This window comes from Coenobita brevimanus, chromosome 52, assembly GCF_032717465.1.
Source record: "Coenobita brevimanus isolate Jiangsu-jjx chromosome 52, ASM3271746v2, whole genome shotgun sequence".
NCBI lineage: Eukaryota > Metazoa > Arthropoda > Malacostraca > Decapoda > Coenobitidae > Coenobita > Coenobita brevimanus.
The window spans coordinates 8533129-8560993 of record NC_137005.1 but is presented as its reverse complement, the minus strand read 5'-3'; the positions used below and the strand labels follow the sequence as shown (position 1 = coordinate 8560993).

At 42.6% G+C, this 27865-nt stretch overlaps 2 protein-coding genes across 2 annotated transcripts; both read left to right on the top strand.

The window, feature by feature from the left end:
* Window positions 1-646: 646 nt before the first annotated feature.
* On the top strand, window positions 647-9816 carry LOC145400447 (sulfotransferase 1C4-like). The gene is made up of 8 exons (XM_080272960.1): window positions 647-820; window positions 2391-2536; window positions 3383-3584; window positions 5350-5476; window positions 5602-5742; window positions 6200-6366; window positions 8365-8473; window positions 9704-9816. The coding sequence occupies exons 1-8, from the start codon at window positions 647-649 to the stop codon at window positions 9814-9816; spliced, it is 1179 nt and encodes a 392-aa protein (XP_080129086.1).
* Window positions 9817-17393: 7577 nt separating this feature from the next.
* LOC145400446 (sulfotransferase 1C4-like) lies at window positions 17394-26251 on the top strand. Its single transcript, XM_080272959.1, has 7 exons — window positions 17394-17567; window positions 18762-18904; window positions 19746-19947; window positions 21741-21867; window positions 22591-22757; window positions 24798-24906; window positions 26139-26251. Exons 1-7 carry the CDS (start codon window positions 17394-17396, stop codon window positions 26249-26251), a joined length of 1035 nt encoding a protein of 344 aa, XP_080129085.1.
* Window positions 26252-27865: the final 1614 nt, after the last annotated feature.

The window sequence follows — 27865 nt, the reverse complement described above, 5'->3', positions numbered from 1 at the left end:
TGGTAGCGGTGATGATGATGGTGATGCTTGTAGCTGTGGTGGTGGTGATAGTAGCTGTGATAGTGGTGGTGGTGGTCGTGGTGGTGGTAGCTGTGGTAGTGATAGAGGTGTCAATGGTAGCTGTGATGATGATGGTGGTTGTGGCTGTGATGGTAGCTGTGATGATGATGTTGGTGGTTGTGGCTGTTGCGGTGGTTGTGGTAGCTGTGATATTGATGGTTGTGGTTGTGGCTGTGGTGGTGGTAGTGGTAGCTGTGATGATGATGGTGCTGGTTATGGCTGTGGTAGTGGTAGCTGTGATGATGATGGTGGTGGTTGTGGCTGTGGTGGTGGTGGTGGTAGCTGTTAAGAAATGACCCTCATTTGGGAACTCGACCTTCAAAGCACTGCCTGCAAAGCAGTGTGTGATTTACAGACGGGTTCAATGTGGATAGTGCTGAGTGGCCCAACGGAGCTCTTTCCCTTCTGTCGTGTTGCTTCGTGGCCAGCATCATATTGTAGTGTTAATCTCTATTGAAACTCAACATTCAAAATGGAAAGATGGCAATTTTAGGCCAAGTTAAAATAAATGGAGTATAGCTAGTGTGGGCTGGGAAAATACTGACCACAATTAACTGTCTATGGGAAGGCAGGTGTCTGAGGCAGGATGAGCAAGCGGCTGGCTTCTGGGCATGAGGTGGTGCCCATGAGTGAGGAGTGGATGGCAGAGAAGCCGGAGACAAGGCAGGTCTTCAACAAGGGAATGGTGCGCATCATGCCAGAGGGATGGCTCTACCCCTCCACGGCAACCTTCTTCCTTGACAAATTGCAACATTTTAAGGTGACTTAACTTCCTAGAGACAATATTTTCACGGGCTAAGAAAGCTGCCTAAGACTACTTCTCTTATAGTATACTTTGTACATTAACCACAGTACAGTTTGTTATCGCTTGACATATTATCCGTATACCTTTAGAACAACACAAGGGACTCTTTACCAGCCAGAAGCCTTGGGGAGGCGGTGGCTGAATCGGTAGAGAGGCGGCCTGCAGTCCTGATGGACCCAGGTTCGAATCCCGGCTGGGGCAGGGAACAGTTTAAGGATTTGAATTTCATAGAAGCAGACTTTCATGATCTACCAGATGACCCGCCGACATGTCATAAAAGTACCCCCGCTAATACCAATACACCAGTCCTGTATGAGACAGCCCTAGCATGTATTCAATATGGACGGTGGGTGTTAGCGCCGAAGTGGTGACATGTGGAGGTGTAGGAGGACTACTGGGCCTTGGGCTAGGCTACTGCCCCCGAGATATAGGCCCTGAAGCCTTTGCCCAGAGTCGGACACACACACACACACACACACACACACACACAAAAGGAAGATATAATCTGGAATTTCCTATGCTCATATGAACAAAGTCCCTCACTGCTGTTAGCTGCACTTCAGTCAACTTATATTCATTTACTTTTCAGCATCCATGGAACTGGAATGATTTTGCATGTATAAAATTTATGAATGAAAAAACTCTTCGTTTTCTCTACTGAACATATAATTCCTGTTATTCCAAGTGCTGAAATACACAGAGCTTCCATGTAACAGTGAGAGTTGATAAAGGAAGGACTTGTTTATAACAGTTTAGTACTAAAACACAGCAAACGCACAAATATAAAACAAGTAGACAGCCATCACAGTGTGCATACCCCCGCCAATACCAGTACCAGACAACTCAGATTCCCACCAAAGTTTAATAAACTTTTTCTTGGCCCATGATCAACTTATCCACAAGATTTCATCAAAATCTATCAATAACAGTCTGGGATATCCTGTGGAAAATAAAATCCTGAAATGCAACACGAGCTCTGACCACCACCAAAATATAATCAACTCGGACGATGACTCACATAATCACAAATTTCGTTGAAATCCATCCTCAGCTTTTTGAGATATCTTGTGGACAAGAAAAGAAAAAACGAACACACACACACACACACAAAAAAAGTCCTGAACCAAGACCCTGAGTGACATAACTACCAAAACTTAATCAACCCTTCCTTGGCTCCTGAACAATATAATCACAAAATATCATTGAAATCCAACAACAACTTTTTGAGATATCGTGTGGACACACAAACAGTGGTAAATACAGCACCTCCTCCCATTTTCGATGGTGGAGGTAAAGTATACAGCACAAATTAAAAGCTCTAAAAGAACTCAATTATCTATTTTGGACAATGTGAAGAATGGCTAGCATCAACTTTTACACAAATCTATGGGTACATTAAATTATGTTTGCCCAAACTGGCATGTAGTGTACACTGGATAAGTGGACAGTCATTTTTGCACAGTACAGTGGAATATATACCAGTACTTTATGCTGAAAATGCACTACGTGGCAACTTCTGTTCCAGTTCCGTTCTGATGATGTGGTGGTGGTGACCCATCCCAAGACTGGCACGACGTGGACGCAGGAAATCCTCTGGACGATGCTCCACAACCCAAACCTCAACAACCCAGACGCCAATGAAACGCTCCTGCTTCGATCTCCGGATATTAGGTATAAATGAGTTTCTGATCACTGTATAATTTACTCTTATGTACAGGCCACACGTATAATCGCCCCTTGCATTGTGCAGGTTTCGCTTGCACGAATACACCTTCTGTGGCATAAAAAATATATATAATGATTCCACTTGAACGGAAAATTGATCCCTTGCACGCAGAATTAGAGCTGATAAAATAGGTTGATGTTTCAGTTAACTGTGCTCCCGTTCACTCTGAGGCTTGGAAAATATATGTAAAAGTTGCAAAAAATATGAAAATCGAGACTCCTATGCAGTTCATTGCAAGTAAGAGCTTATTTGAAGCGTTTTGTCGATATTATCTACTACTGTTTCACAACAGGCCTATAATATCTGTCACATGTCACTTCAACAGACTGGCTGACCAAAAACTGGTATGTGTTATCTTTTACTTTATTTTTCTAGAGGGCAATATAGGATCCCTGGGGAAACCTTGATTTCGTAGGTTCGTGATACAGTGGATGACAGACTGCAGAATATGACACGATTCACGTGACTGTAAGTAATAAAACATATGCTTTTAAAGTCCTAAACGGCCTGGAAGAAACTCCTAATAGTGTCCAGACTACAGCGTTACTTGAGCACTGTCCCTGTGTACTGTATGCAAAGGCTGATGGTTTAGAAAAATCTGAATTTATCCGATAACACAAGAGAGGTGGGATCTTTTTTCTCCTGATTTATATGTGGAAGAAAAACAAAAGTTTGTGCTATTGATTTCTCTTTATCGCAGGAAACTGGGCTAAGACAGCTGGATTTTTGTAGACTGTGTCATATTAGGATTAGATGATTAATATTACATTTTTCATTTTGTCTCGGTACAGTCAGGACATGATGCATGATGGGAAGGCCGTACCCGACATGAGGCCGGAGCTGTTTACCAACAAGCTGGACAAGCTATGCCCAGGCCGGAACCATGAGGACGGGGTGATGCTGCAGATAGCGGAGGTCATGCAAGGACCCCGCGTCATGAAGTCACACTATCCAATCACCCTCTTCCCACCTAACTTCCTCGACACCACTAAGGTACCCATTAACACTACCACAAGACCCTCTTCCCACACAGAGCACACATAAGGTACCCATTAACCCTATCACCTTCGTCTCACATCACACACTGAGGTACCTATTAACGCTATCCTATCACCCTCCTCCCCTGACTGCATTAAGATACCTATTAAAACTGGCCTCGTCACTCCTTTCCCACATTACATATTAAGGTGCCCATTAGCAATATCCCATCCCTCGTCCCACCGAAGGGACTTGTTAACACTACCCCTTCAGCCACCTCCTGGACACAAACATAAACCTGATAAAAAGCCTCGTCACCCTGACAGCATGATACAACACCAAGTGAGGAAATCTGACAAATGGCCTCGACTGCTGACTAAGAATTATTTCCTTACATACCTTACACACTACTGCATAGATTACTGGGTACACTAATCCATGCTCTGTAATTCAGTTTTATGGGCAATTTTAATTGTACGAACAGATTAACAGAAATTAATCGTAATGTAACATAAGTATCTAGAGTACGGCTGAACTTCCACAGGAAAAAAACAAAAGAAAACAAAAAAGCGTCCCTGTCTTATTCGGGAATCAGTTTTGGGGAAAAAAGGAGAAACGACGAAAAGTGCACATATAGAAAGTAAGGAAAATACAAGATATTAAAAAATGCAGAAGTAGCCTTGAAGTGTGGCCGTGGAGATATCAAGCTATCACTGAACGATAACATTTTTTACATGTGCATTATAAAGATATAGCAAACTGCGCACTCTGTGGGCTAGACCAAGGCCGTCTTAAATCAAGACGGCCTTGGCTAGACACACACACACACACACACACACACACACACAGTTTGGATTGACTGCACCACGCCAAGCACACTGGTAGATTATAAACAAAGTCAGTTGATTGCCTGCTAGCGAACACAAGGCGGTTGTGATCATTTTGTAATTCGTGTATTTCCACTTTAAATGATTTAACGCAAAATAATTTACCATCACAACTTACTGGTGGATGTTACATATGAATTATTAATAAGATTTTTTCCCCAAGGCTCTGTAAAAAAAAATAATAATAATAAAATAGAGATGACCTGGTAAAAATAAATAAATAAATAAATAAAAAGGTACTAAATTATTCACATTCAACATCTAGTAGTAAGTTTTGAGCGGAAAATAATCTTGTATTAAATAACTTCTTTCAAGTGGAAATACACGAATAAACAAATCTTTCACTGCTGCCTTGCGTCTGATGGCAGGTACTCAGCTGACTTTGTTGACAATCTACCGATGCACCATCACTCCATGCTCCATGTGTGTGTTCATATCTAACCCACATAATGCTTAATTTACTATTTATTTATGATGTATTTATGAAAGTGCCGAAAAAGTCTGGGCTCAGTGACAGACCGCATGCCTCTGCAACAACACTCTTTTCCATCTACGCATCTCACTCTCACTTTGAATTAATAACAATACCTAAACAGGTCTTAGGTAGTTAGTTTCTTGTTAACTAGCTGAGGGTATGGTTAGGTTAAAATGACTAATGAAATGAGGAAACGAGTTATGTGTAGCCACTAACAGAAGCCTTGGGATCGAGGAATGTCGGACTGCTGGACCCATCTTAGGGAATAATATTACTCTTTTTACACGCATTATACATGAATATTAGCCATTCGCGAGGGATATTATAACGTATTCCACGCGAATATTCGGGGCTAACTGTATACTGAAGTTCAATAAAAAGAACTTTGGTTATAATGGTGATAATTTGGTTGTTGCAGGTTGTGTATGTGGCCAGGAACCCAAAGGACACTGTTGTGTCGTATTATCACTTCTGGCGTGCTGTCAAAATGTTCAGCTATCAAGGCACCTTCGAGAACTTTGTTGAAGAATTTATAAATGAAAATTGCAAGTATCTTCGTATTTATTATTTTCTAGTGTGTTTTTATCCAATATATATGCAAGACATAAAAAATGACCATCAATAATGATTTAGACAAATTGATTACGTTTCTGTCTGGTGTGCGGTGCAGTGTGTACAGACATTGCCGTTAAGGTGCAGACAGCCACAACCCCCCATGCTACTGTACAGTTTTGCCATCTACCAAGGATGCCACCCTGGTTGAAAAAGCATAATGGAGGCATGCAGAGCCCACGAGATGTTCCTGGCTCAGGTCTGTCATTGTGAGTTAGTGGTCAGGGTGGTTTCCTTGGCAGATGCAGAAACAATTACAGGTGCATGAGAGGTACACCTTCGTGGCAGAATCGATGTAACTGGCAGTTATATAAATGACCCCGAACTTCCTCCCTGTACCTGGATTGAAGAATGATGTAGTACAGGAAGGCATCTTCAGCGTGTAGTCCACCGCCTTCAAGTTCAGATGAGCCTAAGGCCACAATTCCAAAAGACTAGTACAACCCCAACTCCTCACCACTGGTCATGGTATAAAAAAGTTCAGAGAGACTCCAAGCCTGGGGTTTCTGGTTCTGTCCAACACTATCAGTATTCCAACAGGGTTTCTACTGTATAAATGTCAGATTTCACATATGATTCAAAATTTTCTGGCTCAAATACATCTGCTGTACAAGCAGCCAGGCTCAGTGTTAATGCAATGATTGTGTTGCCAACAGTGGTAGTTGGACCCTACTGGCCCCACCTGGCAGATGCATGGCGACGGCGAGATCATCCATACCTGCTCATTGTCTTCTATGAGGACCTACAAGCTGACATCATGGCGGAACTTCACAAGATTAACAAGTTCTTGGGAACCAACTTGACTCAGAAGCAGCTGGAGAATGTAAGCCAGTATGGAGTTTTGTCAAAACCACTCACTCAATGCATGTACTTTATTACAGCATACAATAAGCTTGTTGGTGACTAGATTATCAAGACAGATTAATATATATATATATATATATATATATATATATATATATATATATATATATATATATATATATAAATAGGGTTCGCGACCCGCCAGGGAAATAACCTTTGGGAGCGTTCTTCTGGCCACGTACTGCATTGGCGGACACAAGGGGTGCTGTGGTTGAACCAGTGTCGCATACTATAAAGTATGCTTGCACCCAGTCGGCTTGCGTGGGCCGATTACACATGGTTCACAGACTACACGCACATCCAAAGTCACTCCAACACTACAATTACACATACAAGCACTTCTGACCCTTCATTCAACCTCTACTAGACAGCCTAAGCCACTTTGGTAGAGATACAATTGGTGTGTCGTCCCCACTTCGGTCGGGATAGGCCGGTCCTGCGTGGACACACAAACGGCTGGTGAGATGAGATGATATATATATATATATATATATATATATATATATATATATATATATATATATATATATATATATATATATACTGTCCTCTCCTCCATCCTTCTTTCCTTCCATCTTCTTCTGTCTTTCCTTCATTCTTTCCTCGTCTTTCTTCCTGCGGGTGACTTTACACTCACTCTTTTGTCTTTCATTCCTTCATTCTTTCCCCTTCCTTCTGCCTGTGGGTGACTCTACACTGAGTGACAAGCCAAATGGTTTCCTGTACACCAGGAAACCATTTACTACGCTGGGTGGTAACCATATAACCAAATTTTGGCGCCTGGTGGTTTAGTGGGTAATTATTGTGCACCAATCGGATTGAGCCGGTGAAGGTTTATATCCAAGGGGTGATTGGGGTTTAATGCTCACGTAATGCCACTCAGGGATGAGTGAGGTTGGTCACTCATCTTAAATGTCAGGATCAACTGCCTAGCCCCGGGCTCCTACGCTCCTCATGGGGCAACGTAGGATTGGATGATGGATGGATATATATATATATATATATATATATATATATATATATATATATATATATATATATATATATATATATATATATATAAGAGATATAGTGATTTTCAAAAAACAAAACCCCTGACAGCTTCATACTGTCTGGGGAATTGAATATGAGTTAAAGCGATTATTTTAGGCTGGGATAGTGAACAGTTTATGGGGTCTGAATTGTGTTAAAAAGTCTTTTAATTAATCTGCTATAAGTGTCACTGACATGGAACGATTATATGGTAGATAATGCTCTCAGAACAGGTAAACCCGACAGAATAGGTAAGACACACCTCGTGAGGTGTTTCACTCTACTTAGCTTCGTCAAATTACTCAGAGCAAAACGATGTTACTGGCAAAGACCTCCACCTCACAAGGTGTGTTTTTACCTACCCACTGACCTGTCAGTAAAATACCTCGGCATAAACCCTGACACCAGTACAGAATACGACAGTCCACCTAGGATGTTCAGTAAGCAACAGTAGTCGTGTCGCGGTTTTGTCCGAAAATTAAATGTAACTCGTGAAACATTATGGACCGTCCGTATGACAGACGTCGGAATGTACCAGACGCTTAGCCCATTAGCTTATGTTTTCACCAAATTTCACGACACAATTATTGTTGCTTACTGTACATAGTATGGATGGGTACTGGCACTCGAACAAACAAACTAGAAGCTGTATTTATCAAGCAGTAAATAGTGAAGCAGGTAACCAGTAGAGAAAAATCCAGTCTGGCTGACCGCACTAATTTGAATTATTTTTCACGAGGTGGGGAGAGGGACTGGAGACAACTTTGGCCTCATTTTTCCTCTGACTTATATCCTCACAACAAACAAAACTCCTTGTTCCAAACGTTCTCACCTCATCTAAACCCGGGAAATAATATGATGAGTCTTATGTTTTATGACATGAAATACGGGTCTTGAAACATCTTAAATCTTTTTTTCCCCTCAGGTAGCCAAACAAGCAGCTTTCCCCTCAATGAAATCACGGGGCGAACCTCTGTATAAGGAATCTTTTAACAAAGAGGTTCTCGAGAAATCCGGGGGATACATCAGAAAAGGTGAGTTCTGATCCTGGCAGATTGGAGATGAAAATAAATAAAAGCAGTCATTGATTATGTAATGGTGGATTAAAGGCTTAGAAGATGAGTTATAGATGCAACATCAATATGATGGTTATCAAAACTTCCAGACAACGTTGCGGTATTAGCTGAGGTTAAAATTAAAAACAAATGAAAGTACAGTCCATGAGAGAAAGCAGAGGTCACTAATGGAAAAGCAAGATTAAAGAGCATATAGAAGGGCAAAACTGCTGAATGTTATAAGATCAGGCTGAGACAAATATAGCAGATTATAGGCGGTATTCCCGTGCGATCAGGAAACTTAATGACACCTTTTCCGTACCGGTTTAATTCTGATTCTTCCCTATTACTACATTCTTGTGTGTTATTCATGCAATCTATGTCGATATTAAAAATGACATAATAAGCAAAACAGGGAATATTAAATGGTAGTTTGGAAAATAAATCGTTAAGGAAGAGGTGATAGGGAGTCTCCTTACGCGACGAGAGCCTATGAGAATGGAACCACAGTACAGTACATGAGGATAAGATTACAGTGAGAATGTTGATTGATGTGGAGAAGGATGTACCAGAAACAAATGAAGCAGAATTGGGTATGACAGCATTAAAAAGAAAGGCAATGCACAGTTCAGATAAAGACCTGGATGTAATGTGAATAAAAGGCATAGAGGGATATGGCTAAAATGTATCAAGAACGTGTAAAGATTGAGGAATTGGAAATGGTAAATGATGCAACACATATAATAAAAGAAATCAGGAAGTGAGTGGATGATGAGCACGGAAAAAATGTGTGTGAACAGCGTAGGAATATCATGGAATACAATACAACTATTAAAAGGTCTGCATACTCATGATACTTTTAGTTTTTAAATACAGAAAGATAGTGCTTTGCGAAGGTGGTGTATGAATCTCTGTATATCATGAAAATTTGTCGTGCCCAAAACAAACAAGTAAATAAACACACAGACACTGGTATTTGAAAGGAAGAAGCAGGATACAGTAAATTCTGATATAGGGTAGGAAGAGGAAGCAAGATGACGTAGAGTACGGCATAGATAGGGGGGAGGGATGTGAGGTGCATGAGGACCTTGAGAGTTTTAAATCCCTGGGAACCGTATTATGTAAGCTTGGTAAAAATGGAATGCTTAGGAAATATGGGTGAATCAGTACAGGTCACTGAAAGCAAACACTGGTGCCCTATTCCCACAGGGGTGTCAGGTGACTGGAAGAATCACCTGTCGCCAGAACTGAACCAGAAGATGGACCAGTGGATCCAGAAACACACCGCTGAGCTTGGACTAACCTTCAAATGGGGCAACTGAGGTTATTTTCACCACTGTGGCCACTGACGTTATGTCCACCACTATGGCCACGGGACACCTCACGCTCTATGTCCATCACTGTGTCCACGGCCTTTTTCTAAAGTACTGCTTCTGCCTCCGCTACCACTTGCACCTCGACTATCCCTTGGACACCTACTATGTATACTAACCTAAAGGTGCTCATGCTGGCTGCAGATTTAACCCTTAAGCTAAGACAGGTTAGCATTAATAAAATATTTATTTGGTGTTAGAGGAACAGAGGTGTTGCATTACTTTTGTACCTGCTTAGAACACAAAGTACGTGACAGCAAAGAGTGCCTACATTTTTTGTTCAAGTTCTTGGAGAAAGTTGTGTTTAAACTTTCACACTACTAATGCTTCTCAGTTTGCATCGCCCATATTCACTGGATGTACGGTTGTTAATAATTAAAGTTCTGAAACTATTGTATACGACAGACTGGAACCCAAGTGATATTTTCCGCTGTGTGTGTGTGTGTGTGTGTGTGTGTGTGTGTGTGTGTGTGTGTGTGTGTGTGTGTGTGTGTGTGTGTGTGTGTGTGTGTGTGTGTGTGTGTGTGCGGCGAGACTGAGTAGCTAAACATTCAGCTTAATGGCAAATAATGTTAATGATACAGATTAAAATAACTTTCTACTGAAACGGGACTCAGTGGAATGGCAAGAAGTGATTCCCGCCCACCTGTCTCTGCAATACACCCCATTCCTATCATCATCCTGCCTTTCGTTGCAACTATCCAGCAGTCCTCTCATACCCTGCCCAGCCCACCTAAGCACCCTGTTGATTTACATCTGGTCCCTATCCTCTCAGCTGACCCCAAGCTCACTCTGCCCGCCCACATCTTAATCATATATACTCGTACCTTAATGTCCAATTGAAATCACACACCTGCCCCTTTCCCACCTGAATATACAGCAAGGGGGCTGTATAATTAACCTGTCCATTTCTGTAAAACAATTAACGGCTGTACTAATTACCCATACCTCCATTATCCTCCATAACAAATAAATTGAATAAATAAATATATAAACAGGATGAACAATGAAGTATTTACACAAACCGGCAAACACTAAAAAAGGATTGGTAAAGGGCGATCACTGGACAAAGGACAGGGTGATGGGAGAGTGGATGAGAAGTGTGAAGCGTTCCAGAGCTTCTAATGTGTGTGGATATGAGTGAGGGTTACAGAGCTTCTAGTGTGTGTGGATGAGGAGTGTGAGAGTTACAAAGCTTCTAGTGTCTGTGGATGAGAATTGTGAGGTTACAAAACTTCTAGTGTCTGTAGATGAGATGTGTGAGAGATACAGAGCTTCTAGAGTGTGTGGATGAGAAGTGTGAGAGTTACAAAGCTTCCAGTGTGTGTGGATGAGGAGTGTGAGGGTTACAGAGCTTCTAGTGTGTGTGGATGAGGAGTGTGAGAGTTACAGAGCTTCTAGTGTGTGTGGATGAGAATTGTGAGGTTACAAAGCTTCTAGTGTGTGTGGATGAGATGTGTGAGAGATACAGAGCTTCTAGAGTGTGTGGATGAGAAGTGTGAGAGTTACAAAGCTTCCAGTGTGTGTGTGGATGAGGAGTGTGAGGGTTACAAAGCTTAAGTGTGTGTGGATGAGATGTGTGAGGGCTACAGAGCTTCTTGTGTGTGTGGATGAGATGTGTGAGGGGTACAGAGCTTCTAGTGTGTGTGGCAGAGAGTAAATCCCTAGATAAACATGAGAACATCAAAGAGAGCGACTTCCCACACCCCAGGCGACGGCCGTGCCATCCAAGGACACATCGCGGGGGTGGGTGAGACTGAGTGACTTGCCATAGATGTGTTTTTTATGCTTTTCTTTATATATTTAGCCTTTATTAATCATTCGGTATAAGGTCCTACACTTTGGGGAATGTTATTGTTGTTGTCTACCATGAAGGAATTTAATAAAGTTTGATACACTGGTACATACATGTTATAAATTTACCCGCAACTTAGCAACATTATTAAAAATGATTATAATGATGACTCTCTCTCCCTCTCTCTCTCTCTCTCTCTCTCTCTCTCTCTCTCTCTCTCTCTCACACACACACACACACACACACACACATACACACAGTTGCCCAGTCTATGCCATATCCTTACAAAATCTATGCCTCCTGTTACTAAATAATAGAAAAATAAATGATGTAAACGCTTTATGTCTCTGCAGGACTGGGCGGGATCAGCGGAGTGGAACAAAGAGAGAAGGGGGAGGGACAGAGAGAGAGAGAGAGAGAAGGGGCATGGATGGGGGAGTAGATGGGAGAGGGGAGGGAGGAGGAGAGAGAGATACTGCACAGGTGGGCGGGAGGGGAGGGGAAAGGTTTGGGAAGGAGGAAGGTTATATTCTTTCGTTATTCAGGTGTTTAAGGGTATGAGATTAGCACCTAGGTAATAATTCTCTCTCTTCCCAGTACCTCCCTCCCCCCACCACTTTCCTCCCTCCCCCAGCACCTCCCTCCAGTACCTCCCACCCCCAGCACCTTCCTCCCTCCACCAGCATCTCCCTCCTTCCCCCGGTGTCTTCCTCTCTCCTCTAATACCTCCCTTTCTTCCTCAGTACCCTACCCTCTGCCCAAATACCTCCCTTTATTCCTCAGTACCTTCTTTCCCTCCCAGTACCTATCTTTCTTCTTCCCCCGGCACTTCCCTCCCTTCTTTCCTACCCCAGCAGCTCTCCCCCTCCCCCTGCACCTATGTCCCTTCTCAACACTATCTATCTATCTATCTATATACCTAGGCTGCTTCCCCCAAGGAAAGGGAGGTAGCCGAGACAGGACGACTCACTCTCCATTTACTCATCCATTCAAACACATTCATTCGCATCTTAGCCCCAAAGGGGAGAACGGACACATCCTCACCGCATCACACCGCACAAGGGTCAACTGCGCAATGCAAGCAGTGACATCCACAGCAGGGCCCGACAGCAGAACTGGTTTACCCCTGCCACATCATAACAGACCCATCCCCTTACCCGCACCTGACCTGACTAGCTGATCAGACCAAATGCGGGAGAATATCCCCTCAGGGCTGCGTCATCACTTATTCATTCACAATTTCTCTCCATTTATTTCTGTCACGCACAGCCACTCTTCCTTGCTCAACGGACATCCCTCTCGCATCCAGCGCTCTCTTCACACTGTCCATCCATCCTATTCGTGGTCTTCCTCTCAGTCTTACACCTCTCACATCAGATCTAGTTATCTTTTTCAACACACTTCCTCTTAAACATATCCTTCCTTTCTCAGAGCATCCCTCCCTAGTGCCTTTTTGTCCATGCCCCCCCCCCATCTCTCTCTCTCTCTCTCTCTCTCTCTCTCTCTCTCTCACCGCCCCGTACCACTCGGCAGACTACCCAGTAATTCAGGCCTGCCGCAGCTAACAAGCGCTATAAACGTAAAAGCCATAAGGGAATGTCGAGGGGCAGATTGCTGTGGCCTCAATATAGGAAACGCTACCTCCCCTCTTTGCCAGGACGGGAAGAGGGGCGGGGAGGGGTCGGGAGGGGAGGAGAGTGGTGGGGAGGGCTTGGGAGGGTAGGAAAGAGGTGGAGAGGGCTCGGGAGGGCAGGAGAGAGGTGGAGAGGGCTTGGGAGGGGAGGAGAAAGGTGGGGGGAGGCGGGATAAAAAGGGGATGGTGAGGGAAGGTGTGGAAACGGGGAGAGAGGTAAGAGTAGAGGAAAAAGGTGAACAGCATAGGGGAGGATAAGAGCCAGGAGAGGGGAGATGGCGAATGCAGGGAGGTAGCTGGGAGTGATGGGGGGGGCAGAAGTGGAGAAAAGGGAGGAATGCTAGAAAAGCCTCGTCAAAGGATGGGACTGGTAAGGAGGGAGAGGAAGGGAGGGGTGGAGAGGGAGAGAAGTGTTAAGGAGAGAGTGATGTTGGGGGAGAAGGGGAGATATGAGGAGGGGGAGAGTTTAGAAAGGAACCAGTGAAGAAGCGAAGGGGTGAGAAAGGTGGGGAAGAAGAGAGACATGTTGAGGGTTAAGGAAGGATTGTTGCAGATTAGGGGTGTCGTGGGGAATGGGAAGGGAACTATGCGAGGGTGTTTACGTGATACCCGTAGGTGAGAGCATATAAAAAACCCCGAGAAAGATATAGAAAGAATGCGTAAAAGTACTATTCGGTTACTCAGCAGCTACATAAGTACTATGAGATGACTCAAGCCTCCAAGGTCAGCTCAGTCTACTTCTAGGTTGAGTAGGAGGCGGACTAACATTCAGGGTGTTCGGAGACGTCATTTGTAAGTTGTTTTAGAGTTACACACACACACACACACACACACACACACACACACACACACACACACACACACGCACACACACATTCTCACCCGCTGTTCTGATGCAACGCTCTCCCTCTTTCCTATCATAATACTTGTCTTGTAATGCCAGTTTTGGACCCCCCTCCTTTTTTTTTTTACTTGCTATAGTTGATTCATCTTTACCTGGCACAGATTTTCGTCCCTTTGATGCTTATTTCACGTAGCTCTATGGCAGAAAAAAAAAAATGCTGCTGCTGATCTAGGTCGTTCCCATAGCACTTCTTCGTGACAGTTATCATCTAATGGGGTGGATATGATGTGTATGGCGTGTGTGGTATGGTGTGCATATTTTATATATATAGTTTATGTTGTGTAGAGAGTGTGTGGTATGGTATGCATGGCGTGTGTATAACGTTTATGGTGTACACAGAGGGCATTGTATGGTGTGCATGGCGTGTATATAATGTTTATGATGTGTATACCGTACACATAACGCGTACAGTTGAAGGCAATAATCCGTGTCTCCCCTGCAAATCAAAGCCAGACATGCCATCGTTGAAAGCGAGAGGGTAAAGAAAGAAATTATTCAGACACACGACTGGCTTACAACTACATACAAGAGGTGGGGGTGGCATGGAGGTGCTGCTATGGAGATGGAGACGTGAGGTGAGGTGGTGTGGGGGTTGCGTGGAGGTGTTGTTCCGGAGACGGAGAGGTGAGGCAAGGTGGTGTGGGAGGGCGGCGTGGAGGTGTTGCTACGGAGACGGAGAGGTGAGGTAACGTGGTGTGGGGGGGTTGCGTGGAGGTGTTGTTCCGGAGACGGAGAGGTGAGGCAAGGTGGTGTGGGGGGAGGGTGGCGTGGAGGTGCTGCTAAGGAGACGGAAATAGGCGAGGTGAAGGTGTGTGGGCGGTGGGGTGGAGGTGCTACTGTACTATATGTACTCTGCAGAAGTACGAGTATTCTGGAGAAATCGTGAGGCGAATCGTCAATAAATAAAAGACTATCATCGGTGTTTCATTTTATAATTTCTAAAAAGTCCATAATCACCCATCCGTCTGCTCTCCCCTGCCCAAAAGGGGTATTATGAAACAGGTATTCGATTTACCGTGTTGTTTTATCTATACTTCTGGAATTCCAGTTTCATTATGTGTAGTTTGAACCTGACTAAAAATTATTTAGTTTTAAAGTTGTTTTTAGAGTGTAAAGTAACTACCGGTACCGACGTCAACTGCTGCATAAAGAACATAAGAAGAGAGGACAACTGCAGTAGGCCAGTTGACCCACGCTAGGCAGCTCCTACAAGTGTGACTAAGCTACTGTAGTTAGATAAGAGACGTAAAGTAAAGAACGAGGTCCCCCACTCACCATACACACCAGAGGAAACTGGCATGAAAAAATGAGAAAGAACACAATGCAGTATTGAGTAGTGTGTTAAAAATTTCCCCTACTCTTAATGAATAGAAGGATCAAGGTCTGGAATTGTCATGGTTAGTATTTGTTTACCGTCTGGGAAAAAAAAATTATCCTGTGTTTATTTTAGTGTGATCTGAACTACAGTGATTCAACAGCTCATTCATTTAATTTTGGTCCTGATTCTCGTCCTTTTACAGCTTAATTCCCAAAGCCCAGTGGCAGATACGGATAATGCTACGGCTTTGCATCTAATATACTATAATCACGGGCGTGTGTGTGTGTGTGTGTGTGTGTGTGTGTGTGTGTGTGTGTGTGTGCATGGGGGGGAGAGGAGGACACAACCAAAACTGGGAGACGGATTTTGATGAAACTTGACAAGATGGATGGAATTGGGTCCCTGATGGGCCAGCTTCAATTTCATGTCGATTGATTCAGTCTGAGGGGGTGTTTTGGCCCCCAGTAATTGTCCCCACTGGTGTTACATTACACACATGTTGAACAGATGGCAGGGCATTTCCGTGAAGCTTCATTGTTTCATGCTTCGTCTTCTTCTTCTTCTTCTTCTTCTTTTGAGAGAGAGAGAGAGAGAGAGAGAGAGAGAGAGAGAGAGGGTTGTACATCTACAGTCCGATGTCAGTTACTTCACTGATGCTACGAACAAAAGATTTTTTTTTTTTTTTTTTTTTTTGGGGGGGGGGGGCAGAAAATGGTGGCAGCTTTGGTGGTGGTGATACCTGTGATGATGATGGTGGTGGTAGCGGTAACTGTGGTGGTGGTGGTAGATGTGATGATGATGGTATGGGTTGCTGTTATGGTGGTGGTGTTAGCTGTGATAATTAGTAGTGGTGGTGGTAGCTGTGGTGAATGTGGTGGTGATGATGGTGATGGCTTTGATGATTATGGTTGTGGTGGTTGCTCTGATGATGGTGGTGATTGTAACTGTGGTGTGGTGCTGTGATAGTGGTGGTGGGAGCTGTGACTGGTGGTAGCTGTGATTGTGGTGGTGGTGGTGGTAGCTGTGGTAGTGACAGTGGTTCAATGGTAGCTGTGATGATGATGGTGGTGGTTGTGGCTGTGATGGTGGTGGTGGTAGCTGTGATGATGATGGTGGTGGTTGTGGCTGTGATGGTGGTGGTGGTAGCTGTGATGATGATGGTGGTGGTTGTGGCTGTGATGGTGGTGGTGGTAGCTGTGATGATGATGGTGGTGGTTGTGGCTGTGATGGTGGTGGTGGTAGCTGTGATGATGATGGTGGTGGTTGTGGCTGTTGTGGTGGTGGTGGTAGCTGTGATAATGATGGTGGTGGTTGTGGCTGTTGTGGTGGTGGTGGTACCTGTGATAATGATGGTGGTGGTTGTGGCTGTGGTGGTGGTAGTGGTAGCTGTGATGATGATGGTGGTGGTTATGGCTGTGGTGGTGGTAGCTGTGATGATGATGGTGGTGGTTGTGGCTGTGGTGGTGGTGGTGGTAGCTGTGATGATGATGGGGGTGGTTGTGGCTGTGGTGGTGGTGATGGTAGCTGTGATGATGATGGTGGTTGTTGTGGCTATGGTGGTGGTGGTGGTAGCTGTTCAGAAATGATCCTCATTTGGGAACTCGACCTTCAAAGCACTTCCTGCAAAGCAGTGTGTGATTTACAGACGGGATCAATGTGGATAAGTGCTGAGTGGCCCAACGGAGCTCTTTTCCTTTTATTTTGTGCTTCGTGCCCAGCATCATATTGTAGTGTTAATCTCTATTGAAACTCAACATTCAAAATGGAAAGATGGCAATTTTAGGCCAAGTTAAAATGAATGAAGTATAGCTAGTGTGGGCTGGGAAAATACTGACCACAATTAACTGTCTATGGGAAGGCAGGTGTCTGAGGCAGGATGAGCAAGCAGCTGGCTTCTGGACATGAGGTGGTGCCCATGAGTGAGGAGTGGATGGCAGAGAAGCCGGAGACAAGACAGCTCTTCAACAAAGGAATGGTGCGCATCATGCCAGAGGGATGGCTCTACCCCTCCACGGCAACCTTCTTCCTTGACAAATTGCAACATTTTAAGGTGACTTAACTTCCTAGAGACAGTATTTTCACGGGCTAAGAAAGCTGTCTAAGACTACTTCTCTTATAGTATACTTTGTACATTAACTACAGTACAATTTGTTATCGCTTGGTATATTATCCGTATACCTTCAGAACAACACAAGGGACTCTTTACCAGCCAGAAGCAGAGTTATCCTTGTAAGGAAGATATAATCTGGTATTTCCTATGCTCATATGAACAAAGTCCCTCACTGCTGTTAGCTGCACATCAGTCAACTTATATTCATTTACATTTCAGCATCCATGGAACTGGAATCATTTTGCATGTATAAAATTTATGAATGAAAAGACTCTTCGTTTTCTCTACTGAACATATAATTCCTGTTATTCCAAGTGCTGAAATACACAGAGCTTCCATGTAACATTGAGAGCTGATAAAGGAAGGACTTGTTTATAATAGTTTAGTACTAAAACACAGCAAATGTACAAATATAAAACAAGTAGACAGCCATCACAGTGTGCATACCCCCGCCAATACCAGTACCAGACAACTCAGATTCCCACCAAAGTTTAATCAACTTTTTCTTGGCCCATGACCAATTTATCCACAAAATTTCATTAAAATTTATTAATAAGATTTTGAGATGTGAAAAAAAAAATCCTGAACTGCAACACGAGCTCTGACCACCACCAAAATATAATAAACTCGGACGAGGACTCACATAATCACAAATTTCATTGAAATCCATCCTCAGCTTTTTGAGATATCTTGTGGACAAGAAAAGAAAAAAAGAACAAATGTCTTCAACCAAGACCCTGAGTCACATCACCAAAACTTAATCAACCCTTCTTTGGCTCCTGAACCATTAAATCACAAAATATCATTGAAATCCATCAACAACTTTTTGAGATATCGTGTGAACACACAGACAAACAGGGGTAAATACATCACCTCCTCTCATTTTCGTCGGCGGAGGTAAAATATACAGCACAAAATAAAAGCTCTAAAAGAACTCAATCATCTATTTTGGACAATGTGAAGAATGGCTAGCATCAACTTTTACAAAAATCTATGGGTACATTAAATTATGCTTGCCCAAACTGGCATGTAGTGTACACTGGATAAGTGGACAGAGTCATTCTTGCTCACTACAGTGGAATATATACCAGTACTTTATGTTGAAAATGCACTGCGTGGCAACTGCTGTTCCAGTTCCGTCCTGATGATGTGGTGGTGGTGACCCATCCCAAGACTGGTACGTGGACGCAGGAAATCCTCTGGACGATGCTCCACAACCCAAACCTCGACAACCCAGACGCCAATGAAACGCTCCTGCTTCGATCTCCGGATATTAGGTATAAATGAGTTTCTGATCACTTTTACTCTTATGTACAGGTCACACGTACAGTATAATCGCCCCTTGCATTGTGCAGGTTTCGCTTGCACGAATACACCTTCTGTGGCATAATAAATATATATATATAATGATTCCACTTGAACGGAAAATTGATCCCTTCCACGCAGAATTAGAGCTGATAAAATAAGTTGATGCGTCAGTTAACAGTGCTCCCGTTCACTCTGAGGCTTGGAAAATATATGTAAAAGTCGCAAAAAATATGAAAATCGAGACTCCTATGCAGTTCATTGCAAGTAAGAGCTTATTTGAAGCGTTTTGTCAATATTATCCACTACTGTTTCACAACAGGCCTATAAAATCTGTCACATGTCACTTTAATAGACTGGCTGACCGACAACAGGTATGTGTTATTTTTTACTATATTTTTCTAGATGGCAATATAGGAACCCTGGGGAAACCTTGATTTCGTAGGTTCGTGATACAGTGGGTGGCAGACTGCAGAATATGACACGATTCTTGTGTCTGTAAGTAATAAAACATATGCTTGTACAATCCTAAACGGCCTGGAAGAAACTCCTAAATGTCCAGACTACAGCGTTACTTGAGCACTGTCTCTGTGTATGCAAAGGCTGATGGTTTAGAAAAATCTGAATTTATCCGATAACACAAGAGAGGTGGGATCTTTTTCCCTTGATTTATATGTGGAAGAAAAATATAGGTTTGTGTTATAGATCTCCCTTTATCGCAGAAAACTGGGCTAAGACAGCTGGATTTTTGTAGACTGTGTCATATTAGGATTAGATGATTAACATTACATTTTTCATTTTGCCGCGGTACAGTCAGGATATGCTGCATGATGGGAAGGCCATACCCGACATGAGGCCGGAGCTGTTTACCAACAAGCTGGACAAGCTATGCCCAGGCCGGAACCATGAGGACGGGGTGTTGCTGCAGATAGCGGAGGTCATGCAAGGACCCTGCGTCATCAAGTCACACTATCCAATCACCCTCTTCCCACCTAACTTCCTCGACACCACTAAGGTACCCATTAACACTACCTCAAGACCCTCTTCCCACACAGAGCACACATAAGGTACCCATTAACCCCATCACCTTCGTCTCACATCACATATTGAGGTACCTATTAACGCTATCCTATCACCCTCCTCCCATCTTACACACTTGACTGCATTAAGATACCTATTAAAACTGGCCTCGTCACTCCTTTCCCACATTACATATTAAGGTGCCCATTAGCAATATCCCATCCCTCGTCCCACCGAAGGGACTTGTTAACACTACCCCTTCAGCCACCTCCTGGACACAAGCATAAACCTGATAAAAAGCCTCGTCACCCTGACAGCATGATACAACACCAAGTGAGGAAATCTGACAAGTGGCCTCGACTGCTGACTAAGAATTATTTCCTTACATACCTTATACAATACTGCATAGATTACTGGGTACACTAATCCATGCTCTGTAATTCAGTTTTATGGGCAATTTTAATTGTACGAATAGATTAACAGAAATTAATTGTAATGTAACATCAGTATCTAGAGCAAGGCTGAACTTCCACAGAAAAAAACAAAAAAACAAAACAAAAAACAAAGCGTCCCTGTCTTATTCGGGAATCAGTTTGGGAAAAAAAGGAGAAACGACGAAAAATGCACATATAGAAAGTAAGGAAAATACAAGATATTAAAAAATGCAGAAGTAGCCTTGAAGTGTGGCCGTGGAGATATCAAGCTATCACTGAACGATAACATTTTTTACATGTGCATTATAAAGATATAGCAAACTGCGCACTCTGTGGGCTAGACCAAGGCCGTCTTAAATCAAGACGGCCTTGGCTAGACACACACACACACACACACACACACACACACACACACACACACACACACAGTTTGGATTGACTGCACCACGCCAAGCACACTGGTAGATTATAAACAGTCAGTTGATTGGCTGCTAGCGAACACAAGGCGGTTGTGATCATTTTGTAATTCGTGTATTTCCACTTTAAATGATTTAACGCAAAATAATTTACCATCACAACTTACTGGTGGATGTTGCATATGAATTATTAATAAGATTATTCCCCCAGGCTCTGTAAAAAAAAAAAATAATAATAAAATTGAGATGACCTGGTAAAAATAAATAAATAAATAAACAAAAAGGTACTAAATTATTCACATTCAACATCTAGTAGTAAGTTTTGAGCGGAAAATAATCTTGTATTAAATAACTTCTTTCAAGTGGAAATACACGAATAAACAAATCTTTCACTGCTGCCTTGCGTCTGATGGCAGGTACTCAGCTGACTTTGTTGACAATCTACCGATGCACCATCACTCCATGCTCCATGTGTGTGCATATCTAACCCACATAATGCTTAATTTACTATTTATTTATGATGTATTTATGAAAGTGCCGAAAAAGTCTGGGCTCAGTGACAGACCGCATGCCTCTGCAACAACATTGTTTTCGATCTACGCATCTCACTCTCACTTTGAATTAATAACAATACCTAAACAGGTCTTAGGTAGTTAGTTTCTTGTTAACTAGCTGAGGGTATGGTTAGGTTAAAATGACTAATGAAATGAGGAAACGAGTTATGTGTAGCCACTAACAGAAGCCTTGGGATCGAGGAATGTCGGACTGCTGGACCCATCTTAGGGAATAATATTACTCTTTTTACACGCATTATACATGAATATTAGCCATTCGCGAGGGATATTATAACGTATTCCACGCGAATATTCGGGGCTAACTGTATACTGCAGTTCAGTAAAAGAACTTTGGTTATAATGGTGATAATTTGGTTGTTGCAGGTTGTGTATGTGGCCAGGAACCCAAAGGACACTGTTGTGTCGTATTATCACTTCTGTCGTTCTCTCAAAATGTTCAGCTATCAAGGCACCTTCGAGAACTTTGTTGAAGAATTTATAAATGAAAATTGCAAGTATCTTTGTATTTATTATTTTCTAGTGTGTTTTTATCCAATATATATGCAAGACATAAAAAATGACCATCAATAATGATTTAGACAAATTGATTACGTTTCTGTCTGGTGTGCGGTGCAGTGTGTACAGACATTGCCGTTAGGGCGCAGACAGCCACAACCCCCCATGCTACTGTACAGTTTTGCCATCTACCAAGGATGCCACCCTAGCTGAAAAAGCATAATGGAGGCATGCAGAGCCCACGAGATGTTCCTGGCTCAGGTCTGTCATTGTGAGTTAGTGGTCAGGGTGGTTTCCTTGGCAGATGCAGAAACAATTACAGGTGCATGAGAGGTACACCTTCGTGGCAGAATCGATGTAACTGGCAGTTATATAAATGACCCTGAACTTCCTCCCTGTACCTGGATTGAAGAATGATGTAGTACAGGAAGGCATCTTCAGCGTGTAGTCCACCGCCTTCAAGTTCAGATGAGCCTAAGGCCACAATTCCAAAAGACTAGTACAACCCCAACTCCTCCCCACTGGTCATGGTATAAAAAAGTTTAAAGAGACTCCAAGCCTGGGGTTTCTGGTTCTGTCCAACACTATCAGTATTCCAACAGGGTTTCTACTGTATAAATGTCAGATTTCACATATGATTCAAAATTTTCTGGCTCAAATACATCTGCTGTACAAGCAGCCATGCTCAGTGTTAATGCAATGATTGTGTTGCCAACAGTGGTAGTTGGACCCTACTGGCCCCACCTGGCAGATGCATGGCGACGGCGAGATCATCCATACCTGCTCATTGTCTTCTATGAGGACCTACAAGCTGACATCATGGCGGAACTTCACAAGATTAACAAGTTCTTGGGAACCAACTTGACTCAGAAGCAGCTGGAGAATGTAAGCCAGTATGGAGTTTTGTCAAAACCACTCACTCAATGCATGTACTTTATTACAGCATACAATAAGCTTGCTGGTGACTAGATTATCAAGACAGATTATATATATATATATATATATATATATATATATATATATATATATATATATATATATATATATATAAATAGGGTTCGCGACCCGCCAGGGAAATAACCTTTGGGAGCGTTCTTCTGGCCACGTACTGCATTGACGGACACAAGGGGTGCTGTGGTTGAACCAGTGTCGCATACTATAAAGTATGCTTGCACCCAGTCGGCTTGCGTGGGCCGATTACACATGGTTCACAGACTACACACACATCCAAAGTCACTCCAACACTACAATTACACTTACAAGCACTTCTGACCTTTCATAAAACCTCTACTAGACAACCTAAGCCACTTTGGTAGAGATACAATTGCTGTGTCGTCCCCACTTCGGTCGGGATAGGCCGGTCCTGCAGTGGACACACAAACGGCTGGTGAGATGATATCTCTCTCTCTCTCTCTCTCTCTCTCTATATATATATATATATATATATATATATATATATATATATATATATATATATATATATATATACTGTCCTCTCCTCCATCCTTCTTTCCTTCCATCTTCTTCTGTCTTTCCTTCATTGTTTCCTCGTCTTTCTGCCTGCGGGTGACTTTACACTCCCTCTTTTGTCTTTCATTCCTTCATTCTTTCCCCTTCCTTCTGCCTGTGGGTGACTCTACACTGAGTGACAAGCCAAATAGTTTCCTGTACACCAGGAAACCATTTACTACGCTGGGTGGTAACCATATAACCAAATTTTGGCGCCTGGTGGTTTAGCGGGTAATTATTGTGCTCCAATCGGATTGAGCTGGTGAAGGTTTATATCCAAGGGGTGATTGGGGTTTAATGCTCACGTAATGCCACTCAGGGATGAGTGAGGTTGGTCACTCTCATCTTAAATGTCAGGACCAACTGCCTAGCCCCGGGCTCCTACGCTCCTCATGGGGCAACGTAGGATTGGATGGATGGATATATATATATATATATATATATATATATATATATATATATATATATATATATATATATATATATATATATATATATATATAAGAGATATAGTGATTTTCAAAAAACAAAACCCCTGACAGATTCATATGGTCTGGGGAATTGAATAAGAGGTAAAGCGATTATTTTAGGCTGGGACAGTGAACAGTTTATGGGGTCTGAATTGTGTTAAAAAGTCTTTTAATTAATCTGCTATAAGTGTCACTGACATGCAACGATTATATGGCAGATAATGCTCACAGAACAGGTAAACCCGACAGAACAGGTAAAACACACCTCGTGAGGTGTTTTTAACTGAGCAATATCGTTTCACTCTACTGAGCTTCGTCAAATTACTCAGAGCAAAACGATGTTACTGGTAAAGACCTCCACCTCACAAGGTGTGTTTTTACCTACCCACTGACCTGTCAGTAAAATACCTCGGCATAAACCATGACACCAGTACAGAATACGACAGTCCCTAGGATGTTCAGTAAGCAACAGTAGTCGTGTCGCGGTTTTGTCCGAAAATTAAATGTAACTCGTGAAACATTATGGACCGTCCGTATGACAGACGTCGGAATGTACCAGACGCTTAGCCCATTAGCTTATGTTTTCACCAAATTTCACGACACAATTATTGTTGCTTACTGTACATAGTATGGATGGGTACTGGCACTCGAACAAACAAACTAGAAGCTGTATTTATCAAGCAGTAAATAGTGAAGCAGGTAACCAGTAGAGAAAAATCCAGTCTGGCTGACCGCACTAATTTGAATTATTTTTCACGAGGTGGGGAGAGGGACTGGAGACAACTTTGGCCTCATTTTTCCTCTGACTTATATCCTCACAACAAACAAAACTCCTTGTTCCAAACGTTCTCACCTCATCTAAACCCGGGAAATAATATGATGAGTCTTATGTTTTATGACATGAAATACGGGTCTTGAAACATCTTAAATCTTTTTTTCCCCTCAGGTAGCCAAACAAGCAGCTTTCCCCTCAATGAAATCACGGGGCGAACCTCTGTATAAGGAATCTTTTAACAAAGAGGTTCTCGAGAAATCCGGGGGATACATCAGAAAAGGTGAGTTCTGATCCTGGCAGATTGGAGATGAAAATAAATAAAAGCAGTCATTGATTATGTAATGGTGGATTAAAGGCTTAGAAGATGAGTTATAGATGCAACATCAATATGATGGTTATCAAAACTTCCAGACAACGTTGCGGTATTAGCTGAGGTTAAAATAAAAAACAAATGAAAGTACAGTCCATGAAAGAAAGCAGAGGTCAATAATGGAATAGCAAGATTAAAGTGCATATAGAAGGGCAAAACTGCTGAATGTTATAAGAGCAGGCTGAGACAAATATATCAGATTATAGGCGGTATTCCCGTGCAATCAGGAAACTTAATGACACCTTTTCCATACCGGTTTAATTCTGATTCTTCCCTATTACTACATTCTTGTGTGTTATTCATGCAATCTATGTCGATATTAAAAAAGACATAATAAGCAAAACAGGGAATATTAAAGGGTAGAAGGGAAAATAAATCGTTAAGGAAGAGGTGATAGGGAGTCTCCTTACGCGACGAGAGCCTATGAGAATGGAACCACAGTATAGTACATGAGGATAAGGTTACAGTGAGAATGTTGATTGATGTAGAGAAGGATGTACCAGAAACAAATGAAGCAGAATTGGGTATGACAGCATTAAAAAGAAAGGCAATGCACAGTTCAGATAAAGACCTGGATGTAATGTGAATAAAAGGCATAGAGGGATATGGCTAAAATGTATCAAGAACGTGTAAAGATTGAGGAATTGGAAATGGTAAATGATGCAACACATATAATAAAAGAAATCAGGAAGTGAGTGGATGATGAGCACGGAAAAAATGTGTGTGAACAGCGTAGGAATATCATGGAATACAATATAACTATTAAAAGGTCTGCATACTCATGATACTTTTAGTTTTTAAATACAGAAAGATAGTGCTTTGCGAAGGTGGTGTATGAATCTCACAGTCTGTATATCATGAAAATTTAACGTGCCCAAAACAAACAAATAAACACACAGACACTGGTATTTGAAAGGAAAGAGCAGGATACAGTAAATTCTGATATAGGGTAGGAAGAGGAAGCAAGATGACGTAGAGTACGGCATAGATAGGGGGGAGGGATGTGAGGTGCATGAGGACCTTGAGAGTTTTAAATCCCTGGGAACCGTATTATGTAAGCTTGGTAAAAATGGAATGCTTAGGAAATATGGGTGAATCAGTACAGGTCACTGAAAGCAAACACTGGTGCCCTATTCCCACAGGGGTGTCAGGTGACTGGAAGAATCACCTGTCGCCAGAACTGAACCAGAAGATGGACCAGTGGATCCAGAAACACACCGCTGAGCTTGGACTAACCTTCAAATGGGGCAACTGAGGTTATTTTCACCACTGTGGCCACTGACGTTATGTCCACCACTATGGCCACGGGACACCTCACGCTCTATGTCCATCACTGTGTCCACGGCCTTTTTCTAAAGTACTGCTTCTGCCTCCGCTACCACTTGCACCTCGACTATCCCTTGGACACCTACTATGTATACTAACCTAAAGGTGCTCATGCTGGCTGCAGATTTAACCCTTAAGCTAAGACAGGTTAGCATTAATAAAATATTTATTTGGTGTTAGAGGAACAGAGGTGTTGCATTACTTTTGTACCTGCTTAGAACACAAAGTACGTGACAGCAAAGAGTGCCTACATTTTTTGTTCAAGTTCTTGGAGAAAGTTGTGTTTAAACTTTCACACTACTAATGCTTCTCAGTTTGCATCGCCCATATTCACTGGATGTACGGTTGTTAATAATTAAAGTTCTGAAACTATTGTATACGACAGACTGGAACCCAAGTGATATTTTCCGCTGTGTGTGTGTGTGTGTGTGTGTGTGTGTGTGTGTGTGTGTGTGTGTGTGTGTGTGTGTGTGTGTGTGTGCGGCGAGACTGAGTAGCTAAACATTCAGCTTAATGGCAAATAATGTTAATGATACAGATTAAAATAACTTTCTACTGAAACGGGACTCAGTGGAATGGCAAGAAGTGATTCCCGCCCACCTGTCTCTGCAATACACCCCATTCCTATCATCATCCTGCCTTTCGTTGCAACTATCCAGCAGTCCTCTCATACCCTGCCCAGCCCACCTAAGCACCCTGTTGATTTACATCTGGTCCCTATCCTCTCAGCTGACCCCAAGCTCACTCTGCCCGCCCACATCTTAATCATATATACTCGTACCTTAATGTCCAATTGAAATCACACACCTGCCCCTTTCCCACCTGAATATACAGCAAGGGGGCTGTATAATTAACCTGTCCATTTCTGTAAAACAATTAACGGCTGTACTAATTACCCATACCTCCATTATCCTCCATAACAAATAAATTGAATAAATAAATATATAAACAGGATGAACAATGAAGTATTTACACAAACCGGCAAACACTAAAAAAGGATTGGTAAAGGGCGATCACTGGACAAAGGACAGGGTGATGGGAGAGTGGATGAGAAGTGTGAAGCGTTCCAGAGCTTCTAATGTGTGTGGATATGAGTGAGGGTTACAGAGCTTCTAGTGTGTGTGGATGAGGAGTGTGAGAGTTACAAAGCTTCTAGTGTCTGTGGATGAGAATTGTGAGGTTACAAAACTTCTAGTGTCTGTAGATGAGATGTGTGAGAGATACAGAGCTTCTAGAGTGTGTGGATGAGAAGTGTGAGAGTTACAAAGCTTCCAGTGTGTGTGGATGAGGAGTGTGAGGGTTACAGAGCTTCTAGTGTGTGTGGATGAGGAGTGTGAGAGTTACAGAGCTTCTAGTGTGTGTGGATGAGAATTGTGAGGTTACAAAGCTTCTAGTGTGTGTGGATGAGATGTGTGAGAGATACAGAGCTTCTAGAGTGTGTGGATGAGAAGTGTGAGAGTTACAAAGCTTCCAGTGTGTGTGTGGATGAGGAGTGTGAGGGTTACAAAGCTTAAGTGTGTGTGGATGAGATGTGTGAGGGCTA

What these genes read in the sequence shown, in the direction of transcription:
- LOC145400447 (XM_080272960.1), top strand. Translation starts at nt 647, where the DNA reads ATGAGCAAGCGGCTGGCTTCTGGGCATGAGGTGGTGCCCATGAGTGAG. An exon ending in ACTTCCTCGACACCACTAAG is followed by an intron (nt 3,585 to 5,349) that starts GTACCCATTAAC and finishes TGGTTGTTGCAG; the next exon opens with GTTGTGTATGTGGCCAGGAA. An exon ending in AGAATTTATAAATGAAAATT is followed by an intron (nt 5,477 to 5,601) that starts GCAAGTATCTTC and finishes TGTGCGGTGCAG; the next exon opens with TGTGTACAGACATTGCCGTT.
- LOC145400446 (XM_080272959.1), top strand. Translation starts at nt 17,394, where the DNA reads ATGAGCAAGCAGCTGGCTTCTGGACATGAGGTGGTGCCCATGAGTGAG. An exon ending in ACAAATTGCAACATTTTAAG is followed by an intron (nt 17,568 to 18,761) that starts GTGACTTAACTT and finishes CTGCTGTTCCAG; the next exon opens with TTCCGTCCTGATGATGTGGT. An exon ending in CTCAGAAGCAGCTGGAGAAT is followed by an intron (nt 22,758 to 24,797) that starts GTAAGCCAGTAT and finishes TTTTCCCCTCAG; the next exon opens with GTAGCCAAACAAGCAGCTTT.